This window comes from Protopterus annectens, unplaced genomic scaffold (assembly GCF_019279795.1).
Source record: "Protopterus annectens isolate FY-2018-M unplaced genomic scaffold, PAN1.0 ctg39403_obj.part0, whole genome shotgun sequence".
NCBI classification, from domain to species: domain Eukaryota; kingdom Metazoa; phylum Chordata; order Ceratodontiformes; family Protopteridae; genus Protopterus; species Protopterus annectens.
In genome coordinates this window covers 13,390-28,574 of record NW_025048869.1, presented here as the reverse complement: position 1 = coordinate 28,574, position 15,185 = coordinate 13,390, and the positions used below count along the sequence as shown (strand labels likewise).

General features: G+C 41.9%; 2 protein-coding genes across 2 annotated transcripts; both read left to right on the top strand.

Moving 5' to 3' along the window:
• The first annotated feature begins 7,135 nt into the window (after positions 1-7,135).
• LOC122791957 (extensin-3-like) lies at positions 7,136-8,776 on the top strand. Its single transcript, XM_044059843.1, has one exon. It carries the CDS (start codon positions 7,136-7,138, stop codon positions 8,774-8,776), a length of 1,641 nt encoding a protein of 546 aa, XP_043915778.1.
• Positions 8,777-12,701: 3,925 nt separating this feature from the next.
• LOC122791956 (extensin-1-like) lies at positions 12,702-14,186 on the top strand. Its single transcript, XM_044059842.1, has one exon. It carries the CDS (start codon positions 12,702-12,704, stop codon positions 14,184-14,186), a length of 1,485 nt encoding a protein of 494 aa, XP_043915777.1.
• The last annotated feature ends 999 nt before the right edge of the window (positions 14,187-15,185 follow it).

Here is a 15,185-nt window from a genome sequence, read left to right as displayed (position 1 = left end):
CGTGTACAGTACCTATCACCTTCTGATTCTCACTACACACCCAGCACCATTAGTATCCATGTTCAATACTTATCACCTTCTGATTATCATTAGCAGCAGACAACCTCCCAAGTGAATACCTTCAACTTGCAGCTGACTCTCTAGCCTACCCAGTATCCATCTTGATTAACCAATCTCTGTCAGAAAGTTATGTTCCCACACTATGGAAAGTCTCACACATAATTCCCATACACAAAGGAGGCCCCTCCACATATCTAACTAGTTACCACCCCATAGCTATTCCCTCGCCACTCTCCAAAATACTAGAGAGATGCATTCATTCTCAAGTCTCAGATCACCTCCTTGCTAACAAACTCCTCTACAACACACAACACAGTTTCTGATCTAACCATAGCACCACCACCGTCTTACTCTCTTTCTCTAACACTATCCTACAAAATAAAAATGCAGGTTAGCTCTCCTCAGCTACCTTCCTTGACCTCTCTAAAGCTTTCGACATGGTCCCACACAAACAACTCATCTCTCTTCTCAATAACCTATCCTTATCTCAACCAGTCATCAACTGGTTTCAGAGTTACCTATCTGACCGCCAACAAGCAGTTGTTTGGCAGGACAACCTATGCCCCCAACTACCAGTCTCCATAGGGGTTCCCCAAGGGTCAATCCTGGGACCCCTACTCTTCTCTATTTTCACCAATAATCTAGTCTCAGCCACAACACATGACACAGTCATACAATACGCAGATGACTCAACCATTATCTGCACAGCCCACTCCCTACCCGAACTGCAAAAAGTCACACAGGAAGCATTTTCTTCTATTGAAACTTGGTTACCCGATGCCCAACTAATACTCAACCCAAACAAAACAAAATTATTAATCTTCCAACCCACCAAACTTACCCTAGACAGCTCTCACTTTAACATCACAGCAAAAGACAACACCACCATCCATCCTACAGAACACACCAAATTACTAGGAGTAGAAATAGACAATAAACTGAACTTTGACATTCACATTTCCATGACTATTAAAAAAGTGCACAGAAAACTAGGAGCATTATATAGAAATCAGCAACTACTTACCAAAGCAGCTAGAATTTCGGTAGCAAATTCTCATCTTATCCCTACCCTACTCTACACTTCTCCAGTATTTACTAACTTAGACAATGCAATCTAAATAAGCTCAAAACCTGCTACAACAAAATTGCCAAATTCGCCACAGGGGCTTCCTACCATACTCACCACTGTCTCTCACTAGCAGAACTGAGTTGGCTGGAGCTCCCCCACCTCCTTCAATGGTACCAACTTGCACTCGCCCACAAACTAATAAACCAACCACTAAAATTCCCATCTCTCCAGAATCTCCTCCAACCCTACATAACCACAAGACCACTAAGATCTAGCCAGAAAAACCTCCTACAGGTCACAAGAGCCAATAACTCTGTTGGAGAAGCATTATTCTACTGTACTATAGCCAAACTCTGGAACTCCCTCCCATCCTCAATTACCTCTGTAACTTCTTGCACCCACTTTAAATCCTTACTAAAATTACACTTCAAAACTTGTCAGATATGCCCTTGCAACCCCCCTCTAATACCATCCACTCCACCCACCCACTACCTCACTCGGCCCCCTATCAACAACCTACTTTTAGCAAGCTTGGCTACTCATGTTCCCAGCTACCTACCCCATAATACTAACTTCTTGTAGCAACAACTGCTAATGGCTATTATGTACCTCAAAAACAGATTGTATCAATTGTTCACTGATGAATCTCAACTACATTTGTAACCATGTTTAGTATATCTCACCATATTTTAAAATTGTACTGTCTACTACAGCTGTTTTACATCTATGTTTTATTCTTGTCTTACGTCCTCAGCTGGACTAATGTCTATATTTAAATGCTATGTTTTTTAACTGTATAATGCACGTAATACTTAATGTGGAGCTTTTCTCCACGGGCCGCCGCTGAAAACAGACCTGTGTCCAGTCAGACTCTCCTGGTCAACAAATGTAAATAAATGAATAAATAAATAAATAAATAAAATAATAAATAAATGATATGCGCAGCACCATCACTACCTGTGTACGATACCTATCACCTTCTGATTATCATTATATGTTCAGTAACATTACTACCCACTTATGGTATACATCAATTTCTGATTCTCTTTATATGCCCAGGGCCATTTTTACCCCAGCCCAATACCTGTCACCATAGGATTATCATAATATGCCCAGCACCATTACTACCTGTCTACAATACTCAACAATTCCTGATTATCATTATATGCCCAGCGCCATTGGAACCTGTGTACAATACTCAACACCTCCCTATTCTCATTATATGCCCAGCGTCACTGGAACCTGTGTACAATACTCAAAACCTCCTGATTATCATTATATGCTCAGCGCCATTGGAACCTGTGTACAATACTCAACACTTCTGATTATCATTATATGCCCAGCGCCATTGGAACCTCTGTACAATACTCAACACCTTCTGATTATCATTATATGCCCAGCGCCATTACAACCTGTCTACAATAATCAACACCTACTGATTATCAATATATGCCCAGCACCATTGGAACATGTGTACAACACTCACCTTCTAATTACCATTATATGCCCAGTGCCATTGGAACCTCTCTACAATACTCAACACCTCCTGATTATCATTATATGCCCAGCACCATTGGAACCTCTCTACAATACTCAACACCTCCTGATTATCATTATATGCTCAGCTCCATTGGAACCTGTATACAATACTCATCACCTTCTGATTATCATTATATCGCCAGTGCCATTGGATCCTGTGTACAATACTTAACACCTCCTGATTATCATTATATGCCCAGCACCACTGGAACCTGTGTACAATACTCAACCCCTCCTGATTATCATTATATCCCCAGTGCCATTGGATCCTGTGTACAATACTCAACACCTCCTGATTATCATTATATGCCCAGCACCACTGGAACCTGTGTACAATACTCAACCCCTCCTGATTATCATTATATGTCCAGTACCATTGGAACCTGTGCACAATACTCAACACCTTCTGATTATCATTATATGCCCAGCGCCATTGGAACCTCTCTACAATACTTAACACCTCCTGATTATCATTATATGCCCAGTGTCACTGCAACCTGTCTACAATACTCAACACCTCCTAATTATCATTATATGCCCAGCATCATTGGAACCTGTGTACAATACTCAACACCTTCTGATTATCATTATATGCCCAGCGCCATTGGAACCTCTCTACAATACTTAACACCTCCTGATTATCATTATATGCCCAGTGTCACTGGAACCTGTCTACAATACTCAACACCTCCTAATTATCATTATATGCCCAGCGTCATTGGAACCTGTGTACAATACTCAACACCTTCTGATTATCATTATATACCCAACGTCACTGGAACCTGTGTACAATACTCAACCCCTTCTGATTATCATTATATGCCCAGCGCTATTGGAATCTGTGTAGAATACTCAACACCTTCTGATTATCATTATATGCCCAGCGCCATTGGAACCAGTGTACAACACTCAATACCTTCTGATTATCATTATATGCCCAGGGCCATAACAACATGTCTACAATACTCAACACCTCCTGATTATCATTATATGTCCAGTACCATTGGAACCAGTGTACTATACTCAACACCTTCTGATTATCATTATATGCCCAGCGCCATTGGAACCTGTGTACAATACTCAACACCTTCTGATTATCATTATATGCCCAGTGCCATTGGAACCTCTCTGCAATACTCAACACTTCCTGATTATCATTATATTCTCAACAACATTGGAGCCTGTGTACAATACTCAACACCTACTGATTATCATTATATGCTCAGTGCCATTGGAACCTGTGAACAATACTCAACACCTCCTGATTATCATTATATGCCCAGCGCCATTGGAACCTGTGTACAATACTCAACACCTTCTGATTATCATTATATGCCCAGCACCATTGGAATCTGTGTAGAATACTCAACACCTTCTGATTATCATTATATGCCCAGTGCCATTGGAACCTGTGTACAATACTCAACACCTCCTGATTATCATTATATACTCAGCGCCATTGGAACCTCTCTGCACTACTCAACACCTCCTGATTATCATTATATGCTCAGCAACATTGGAACCTGTGTACAATACTCAACACCTCCTGATTATCATTATATGCCCAGCGCCATTGGAACCTGTGTACAATACTCAACACCTCCTGATTATCATTATATGCCCAGCACCATTGGAACCAGTGTACAATACTCAATACCTTCTGATTATCATTATATGCCCTGCGCCATTGGAACCAGTGTACAATACTCAACACCTTCTGATTATCATTATATGCCCAGTGCCATTGGAACCTGTGTACAATACTCAACACCTCCTGATTATCATTATATGCCCAGCGCCATTGGAACCTGTGTACAATACTCAACACCTCCTGATTATCATTATATGCTCAGTGCCATTGGAACCTGTCTACAATACTCAACACCTCCTGATTATCATTATATGCCCAGTGCCATTGGAACCTGTGTACAATACTCAACACCTCCTGATTATCATTATATGCCCAGCGCCATTGAAACCTCTGTACAATGCTCAACACCTTCTGATTATCATTATATGCCCAGTGCCATTGGAACCTGTGTATAATACTCAACACCTCCTGATTATCATTATATGCTCAGTGCCATTGGAACCTGTGTACAATACTCAACACCTCCTGATTATCATTATATGCTCAGTGCCACTGGAACCTGTGTACAATACTCAATACCTTCTGATTATCATTATATGCCCAGCGCCATTGGAACCAGTGTACAATACTCAACACCTTCTGATTATCATTATATGCCCAGCGCCATTGGAACCTGTGTACAATACTCAACACCTCCTGATTATCATTATATGCCCAGGGCAATTACAACCTGTCTACAATACTCAACACCCCCTGATTATCATTATATGTCCAGTACCATTGGAACCCATGTACAATACTCAATACCTTCTGATTATCATTATATGCCCAGTGCCATTGGAACTTGTATACAGTACTCAACACCATCTGATTATCATTATATGCCCAGCGCCATTGAAACCTCTGTACAATACACAACACCTTCTGATTATCATTATATGCCCAGCGCCATTGAAACCTGTGTACAATACTCAACACCTCCTGATTATCATTATATGCTCAGTGCCATTGGAACCTGTGTACAATACTCAACACCTCCTGATTATCATTATATGCTCAGTGCCACTGGAACCTGTGTACAATACTCAACACCTTCTGATTATCATTATATGCCCAGCGCCATTGGAACCAGTGTACAATACTCAATACCTTCTGATTATCATTATATGCCCAGTGCCATTGGAACTTGTATACAGTACTCAACACCGTCTGATTATCATTATATGCCCAGTGCCATTGGAACCTGTGAACAATACTCAACACCTTCTGATTATCATTATATGCCGTGTGCCATTGGAACCTCTCTGCAATACTCAACACTTCCTGATTATCATTATATTCTCAACAACATTGGAGCCTGTGTACAATACTCAACACCTCCTGATTATCATTATATGCCCAGTGCCACTGGAACCTGTGTACAATACTCAACACCTCCTGATTATCATTATATGCTCAGTGCCATTGGAACCTGTGAACAATACTCAACACCTCCTGATTATCATTATATGCCCAGCGCCATTGGAACCTGTGTACAATACTCAACACCTTCTGATTATCATTATATGTCCAGCGCCATTGGAATCTGTGTAGAATACTCAACACCTTCTGATTATCATTATATGCCCAGCGCCACTGGAACTTGTGTACAATACTCAACCCTTCCTGATTATCATTATATGCCCAGTGCCACTGGAACCTCTCTGCAGTACTCAACACCTCCTGATTATCATTATATGCTCAGCAACATTGGAACCTGTGTACAATACTCAACACTTTCTGATTATCATTATATGCCCAGTGCCATTGGAACCTGTGTACAATACTCAACACCTCCTGATTATCATTATATGCCCAGCGCCATTGAAACCTCTGTACAATGCTCAACACCTCCTGATTATCATTATATGCCCAGGGCCATTACAACTTGTCTACAATACTCAACACCTCCTAATTATCATTATATGTCCAGTGCCATTGGAACCTGTGTACAATACTCAACACCTCCTGATTATCATTATATGCCCAGTGCCATTGGAACCTCTGTACAATGCTCAACACCTTCTGATTATCATTATATGCCCAGTGCCATTGGAACCTGTGTACAATACTCAACACCTCCAGATTATCATTATATGCTCAGTGCCATTGGAACCTGTGACCAATACTCAACAACCCCTGATTGTCATTATATGCCCAGCGCCATTGGAACTTGTGTACAATACTCAACCCTTCCTGATTATCATTATATGCCCAGCGCCATTGGAACCTCTCTGCAATACTCAACACCTCCTGATTATCATTATATGCTCAGCAACATTGGAACCTGTGTACAATACTCAACACCTCCTGATTATCATTATATGCCCAGCGCCATTGGAACCAGTGTACAATACTCAACACCTCCTGATTATCATTATATGCCCAGCACCATTGGAACCAGTGTACAATACTTAACACCTCCTGATTATCATTATATGCCCAGCACCATTGGAACCAGTGTACAATACTCAACACCTTCTGATTATCATTATATGCCCAGCGCCATTGGAACCTGTGTACAATACTCAACACCTCCTGATTATCATTATATGCCCAAGGCCATTACAACCTGTCTACAATACTCAACACCTCCTGATTATCATTATATGTCCAGTACCATTGGAACCTGTGAACAATGCTCAACACCTCCTGATTATCATTATATGCCCAGCGCCATTGGAACCTCTGTACAATGCTCAACACCTTCTGATTATCATTATATGCCCAGTGCCATTGGAACCTGTGTACAATACTCAACACCTCCGGATTATCATTATATGCTCAGTGCCATTTGAACCTGTGAACAATACTCAACACCCCCTGATTATCATTATATGCCCAGCGCCATTGGAACCTGTGTACAATACTCAACACCTTCTGATTATCATTATATGCCCAGCGCCATTGGAATCTGTGTAGAATACTCAACACCTTCTGATTATCATTATATGCCCAGCGCCATTGGAACTTGTGTACAATACTCAACCCTTCCTGATTATCATTATATGCCCAGCGCCACTGGAACCTCTCTGCAATACTCAACACCTCCTGATTATCATTATATGCTCAGCAACATTGGAACCTGTGCACAATACTCAACACCTCCTGATTATCATTATATGCCCAGCGCCTTTGGAACCAGTGTACAATACTCGATACCTCCTGATTATCATTATATGCCCAGCACCATTGGAACCAGTGTACAATACTCAACACCTTCTGATTATCATTATATGCCCAGCGCCATTGGAACCTGTGTACAATACTCAACACCTCCTGATTATCATTATATGCCCAGCGCCATTGGAACCTGTCTACAATACTCAAAACCTCCTGATTATCATTATATGCTCAGTGCCATTGGAACTTGTGAACAATACTCAACACCTCCTGATTATCATTATATGCCCAGCGCCACTGGAACCTGTGTACAATACTTAACACCTCCTGATTATCATTATATACCCAGGGCCATTACAACCTGTCTACAATACTCAACACTTCCTGATTATCATTATATGTCCAGTACCATTGGAACCTGTGAACAATACTCAACACCGCCTGATTATCATTATATGCCCAGCGCCATTGGAACCTCTGTAAAATGCTCAACACCTTCTAATTATCATTATATGCCCAGTGCCATTGGAACCTGTGTACAATACTCAACACCTCCTGATTATCATTATATGCTCAGTGCCATTGGAACCTGTGAACAATACTCAACACCTCCTGATTATCATTATATGCCCAGCGCCATTGGAACCTGTGTACAATACTCAACACCTTCTGATTATCATTATATGCCCAGCGCCATTGGAATCTGTGTAGAATACTCAACACCTTCTGATTATCATTATATGCCCAGCGCCGTTGGAACCTGTGTAAAATACTCAACACTTCCTGATTATCATTATATGCCCAGTGCCATTGGAACCTCTCTGCAATACTCAACACCTCCTGATTATCATTATATGCTCAGCAACATTGGAACCTGTGTACAATACTCAACACCTCCTGATTATCATTATATGCCCAGCACCATTGGAACCAGTGTACAATACTCAACACCTTCTGGTTATCATTATATGCCCAGGGCCATTGGAACCTGTGTACAATACTCAACACCTCCTGATTATCATTATATGCCCAGCGCCATTGGAACCTGTGTACAATACTCAACACCTCCTGATTATCATTATATGCCCAGGGCCATTACAACCTGTCTACAATACTCAACACCTCCTGATTATCATTATATGTCCAGTACCATTGGAACCTGTGTACAATACTCAACACCTCCTGATTATCATTATATGCTCAGTGCCATTGGAACCTGTGTACAATACTCAACACCTCCTGATTATCATTATATGCCCAGTGCCATTGGAACCTGTGTACAATACTCAACACCTCCTGATTATCATTATATGCCCAGCCATTGGAACCTGTGTACAATACTCAACACCTCCTGATTATCATTATATGCCCAGGGCCATTACAACCTGTCTACAATACTCAACACCTCCTGATTATCATTATATGTCCAGTACCATTGGAACCTGTGTACAATACTCAACACCTCCTGATTATCATTATATGCCCAGTGCCATTGGAACCTGTGTACAATACTCAACACCTCCTGATTATCATTATATGCCCAGCGCCATTGGAACCTGTGTACAATACTCAACACCTTCTGATTATCATTATATGCCCAGCGCCATTGGAACCTGTGTACAATACTCAACACCTTCTGATTATCATTATATGCCCTGGCATATAACCTGATAATCAGGATTAATCTTATGCCCAGCGCCATTGGAACCTCTCTGCAATTATATGCCCAGTGCCATTGGAACCTGTGTACAATACTCAACACCTCCTGATTATCATTATATGCTCAGTGCCATTGGAACCTGTGAACAATACTCAACACCTCCTGATTATCATTATATGCCCAGCACCACTGGAACCAGTGTACTATACTCAACACCTTCTGATTATCATTATATGCCCAGCGCCATTGGAACCTGTGTGCAATACTCAACACCTCCTGATTATCATTATATGCCCAGCACCATTGGAACCTGTGTACAATACTCAACACCTCCTGATTATCATTATATGCCCAGCGCCATTGGAACCTGTCTACAATACTCAAAACCTCCTGATTATCATTATATGCTCAGTGCCATTGGAACTTGTGAACAATACTCAACACCTCCTGATTATCATTATATGCCCAGCGCCATTGGAACCTGTGTACAATACTCAACACCTCCTGATTATCATTATATGCCCAGCACCATTGGAACCAGTGTACAATACTCAACACCTTCTGATTATCATTATATGCCCAGCGCCATTGGAACCTGTGTACAATACTCAACACCTCCTGATTATCATTATATGCCCAGCGCCATTGGAACCTGTCTACAATACTCAACACCTCCTGATTATCATTATATGCTCAGTGCCATTGGAACCTGTGAACAATACTCAACACCTCCTGATTATCATTATATGCCCAGCGCCATTGGAACCTGTGTACAATACTCAACACCTCCTGATTATCATTATATGCCCAAGGCCATTACAACCTGTCTACAATACTCAACACCTCCTGATTATCATTATATGTCCAGTACCATTGGAACCTGTGAACAATACTCAACACCTCCTGATTATCATTATATGCCCAGCGCCATTGGAACCTCTGTAAAATGCTCAACACCTTCTGATTATCATTATATGCCCAATGCCATTGGAACCTGTGTACAATACTCAACACCTCCGGATTATCATTATATGCTCAGTGCCATTGGAACCTGTGAACAATACTCAACACCCCCTGATTATCATTATATGCCCAGCGCCATTAAAACCTGTGTACAATACTCAACAGCTTCTGATTATCATTATATGCCCAGCGCCATTGAAATCTGTGTAGAATACTCAACACCTTCTGATTATCATTATATGCCCAGCGCCATTGGAACTTGTGTACAATACTCAACCCTTCCTGATTATCATTATATGCCCAGCGCCATTGGAACCTCTCTGCAATACTCAACACCTCCTGATTATCATTATATGCTCAGCAACATTGGAACCTGTGTACAATACTCAACACCTCCTGATTATCATTATATGCCCAGCGCCTTTGGAACCAGTGTACAATACTCAACACCTCCTGATTATCATTATATGCCCAGCACCATTGGAACCAGTGTACAATACTCAACACCTTCTGATTATCATTATATGCCCAGCGCCATTGGAACCTGTGTACAATACTCAACACCTCCTGATTATCATTATATGCTCAGTGCCATTGGAACCTGTGAACAATACTCAACACCTCCTGATTATCATTATATGCCCAGCGCCATTGGAACCTGTGTACAATACTCAACACCTCCTGATTATCATTATATGCCCAGGGCCATTACAACCTGTCTACAATACTCAACACCTCCTGATTATCATTATATGTCCAGTACCATTGGAACCTGTGAACAATACTCAACACCTCCTGATTATCATTATATGCCCAGCGCCATTGGAACCTCTGTACAATGCTCAACACCTTCTGATTATCATTATATGCCCAGTGCCATTGGAACCTGTGTACAATACTCAACACCTCCTGATTATCATTATATGCTCAGTGCCATTGGAACCTGTGAACAATACTCAACACCTCCTGATTATCATTATATGCCCAGCGCCATTAGAACCTATGTACAATACTCAACACCTTCTGATTATCATTATATGCCCAGCGCCATTGGAATCTGTGTAGAATACTCAACACCTTCTGATTATCATTATATGCCCAGCGCCATTGGAACTTGTGTACAATACTCAACCCTTCCTGATTATCATTATATGCCCAGCGCCATTGGAACCTCTCTGCAATACTCAACACCTTCTGATTATCATTATATGCCCAGAGCCATTGGAACCAGTGTACAATACTTAACACCTCCTGATTATCATTATATGCCCAGCACCATTGGAACCAGTGTACAATACTCAACACCTTCTGATTATCATTATATGCCCAGCGCCATTGGAACCTGTGTACAATACTCAACACCTCCTGATTATCATTATATGCCCAGCGCCATTGGAACCTGTGTACAATACTCAACACCTCCTGATTATCATTATATGTCCAGTACCATTGGAACCTGTGTACAATACTCAACACCTCCTGATTATCATTATATGCTCAGTGCCATTGGAACCTGTGTACAATACTCAACACCTCCTGATTATCATTATATGCCCAGTGCCATTGGAACTTGTGTACAATACTCAACCCTTCCTGATTATCATTATATGGTCAGCAACATTGGAACCTGATGGCCTAACGGTTAAGGTGTTTGCCTTACAAACACAAGGTGCAGGGTTTGAGTCTCAAAAGGGATGATTGGGCTAGGCTTAAAATGGCTCACGAGGGCAGTTAGCTTAGTACTAACCTATGAACCTATGAACCTATGAACTTCCTGATTATCATTATATGCCCAGCACCATTGGAACCAGTGTGCAATACTTATCACCTCCTGATTATCATTATATGCCCAGCACCATTGGAACCAGTGTACAATACTCAACACCTTCTGATTATCAATATATGCCCAGCGCCATTGGAACCTGTGTACAATACTCAACACCTCCTGATTATCATTATATGCCCAGGGCCATTACAACCTGTCTACAATACTCAACACCTCCTGATTATCATTATATGTCCAGTACCATTGGAACCTGTGTACAATACTCAACACCTCCTGATTATCATTATATGCTCAGTGCCATTGGAACCTGTGTACAATACTCAACACCTCCTGATTATCATCATATGCCCAGTGCCATTGGAACCTGTGTACAATACTCAACACCTCCTGATTATCATTATATGCCCAGCGCCATTGGAACCTGTGTACAATACTCAACACCTCCTGATTATCATTATATGCCCAGGGCCATTACAACCTGTCTACAATACTCAACACCTCCTGATTATCATTATATGTCCAGTACCATTGGAACCTGTGTACAATACTCAACACCTCCTGATTATCATTATATGTCCAGTACCATTGGAACCTGTGTACAATACTCAACAACTTCTGATTTTCATTATATGCCCAGCGCCATTGGAACCTGTGTACAATACTCAACACCTCCTGATTATCATTATATGCCCAGCGCCATTGGAACCTGTGTACAATACTCAACACCTTCTGATTATCATTATATGCCCAGCGCCATTGGAACTTGTGTACAATACTCAACCCTTCCTGATAATCAGAAGGTGTCCCTGCATATAATGATAATCAGGAGGTAATCTTATGCCCAGCGCCATTGGAACCTCTCTGCAATTATATGCCCAGTGCCATTGGAACCTGTGTACAATACTCAACACCTCCTGATTATCATTATATGCTCAGTGCCATTGGAACCTGTGAACAATACTCAACACCTCCTGATTATCATTATATGCCCAGCACCATTGGAACCAGTGTACTATACTCAACACCTTCTGATTATCATTATATGCCCAGCGCCATTGGAACCTGTGTGCAATACTCAACACCTCCTGATTATCATTATATGCCCAGCGCCATTGGAACCTGTGTGCAATACTCAACACCTCCTGATTATCATTATATGCCCAGTGCCATAGGAACCTGTGTACAATACTCAACCCCTCCTGATTATCATTATATGCCCAGCGCCATTGGAACCTGTGTGCAATACTCAACACCTCCTGATTATCATTATATGCCCAGTGCCATAGGAACCTGTGTACAATACTCAACACCTCCTGATTATCATTATATGCACAGGGCCATTACAACCTGTCTACAATACTCAACACCTCCTGATTATCATTATATGCCCAGTGCCATAGGAACCTGTGTACAATACTCAACACCTCCTGATTATCATTATATGCCCAGGGCCATTACAACCTGTGTACAATACTCAACACCTCCTGATTATCATTATATGCCCAGTGCCATAGGAACCTGTGTACAATACTCAACACCTCCTGATTATCATTATATGCCCAGTGCCATAGGAACCAGTGTACAATACTCAACACCTCCTGATTATCATTATATGCCCAGGGCCATTACAACCTGTCTACAATACTCAACACCTCCTGATTATCATTATATGTCCAGTACCATTGGAACCTGTGTACAATACTCAACACCTCCTGATTATCATTATATGCCCAGTGCCATTGGAACCTCTGTACAATGCTCAACACCTTCTGATTATCATTATATGCCCAGTGCCATTGGAACCTGTGTACAATACTCAACACCTTCTGATTATCATTATATGCCCAGTGCCATTGGAACCAGTGTACAATACTTAACACCTCCTGATTATCATTATATGCCCAGCACCATTGGAACCTGTGTACAATACTCAACACCTCCTGATTATCATTATATGCCCAGCGCCATTGGAATCTGTGTACAATACTCAACACCTTCTGATTATCATTATATGCCCAGCGCCATTGGAACTTGTGTACAATACTCAACCTTTCCTGATTATCATTATATGCCCAGCGCCATTGGAACCTCTCTGCAATACTCAACACCTCCCGATTATCATTATATGCTCAGCAACATTGGAACCTGTGTACAATACTCAACACCTCCTGATTATCATTATATGCCCAGCACCATTGGAACCTGTGTACAATACTCAACACCTCCTGATTATCATTATATGCCCAGCGCCATTGGAACCAGTGTACAATACTCAACACCTCCTGATTATCATTATATGCCCAGCGCCATTGGAACCAGTGTACAATACTCAATACCTTCTGATTATCAATGTTAAGTTGTCAATCTCGCCTTCATTCTTGCTTGATGGGTTCGGAGCCGATCATCGGCTCTGACTCGGCACTTGCTAAGCTCGAGAGTCACTTTTACCAGCTCGAGGCAGCTCCATATCCCATGATGCAAGGCGGTAAGTACCCAGATCTCGTTTGCTGCTTCGCTGATGAGGTCCTCCTTTTGCCAGCTCCTGGTAAGTGAATTGTTACTTTACTATTTTAGCCCCTTTTTACAAAAAACCTTAAAATTATTAGTTTTAACTTAGTTTTAATCCCTTTCTGACAGAAAATTTCCCTGTCTCGTCATAACTTTTAGTCAGACTTTCACCCATCCCATCCCCCCCCTGTTAGGGTGTGTGTGTGTGTCTGTTAGTGATACCTTTTGGTATATTTAATTTAATTTCTTGGACTGGTGTGTGTGTGTGTGTTTTACACCATGTCTAAAGAAAGGGTCTCAGGCTTTAAGTGTGACTCGTGCTGTCAGAAGATGTCTCTGAGAGGCGGACACACTTCTTGCCTGTACTGTCTGGGGCCTCTTCACCTGCAGGACTCCTGTGCTATATGTCATTCTTTTAGCCAGAGAGTCCTGCAGGAAAGAAGAAATAAATTGATTTTGATGGGCCTTCTTAAGCCGGAGGCTCTCCGGCTAAGTCGCCCCATCTAAGACTTCTAAGTCTTCCAAGGCCCAGGCTTCTGTGTCCAAGCCTGTGGCCTCGGCTCCGACTCATTCAGAGTCGAGATAAATCGGCTGGAGCCGATTCTGATTACCTAAACCTTGGCACCGATGGCTATCGGTGCCGACTCTGGTTCCGACCGCCCGTGTCGGCTCCGATCGGTTCCGACCACCATGTGGCCCAGGCATCGGTGTCGGCTCCAATCTCCGACACCCTTACATTATACGTGCGGCTCCGGAGCCGATGCATCAAAGCTACCTGTCGGTGCCGATAAGTCGTCGGCTCCGACAGTTTCAGTAGTTTCATCGGCTCCGATGGTTCCTTCGAGGA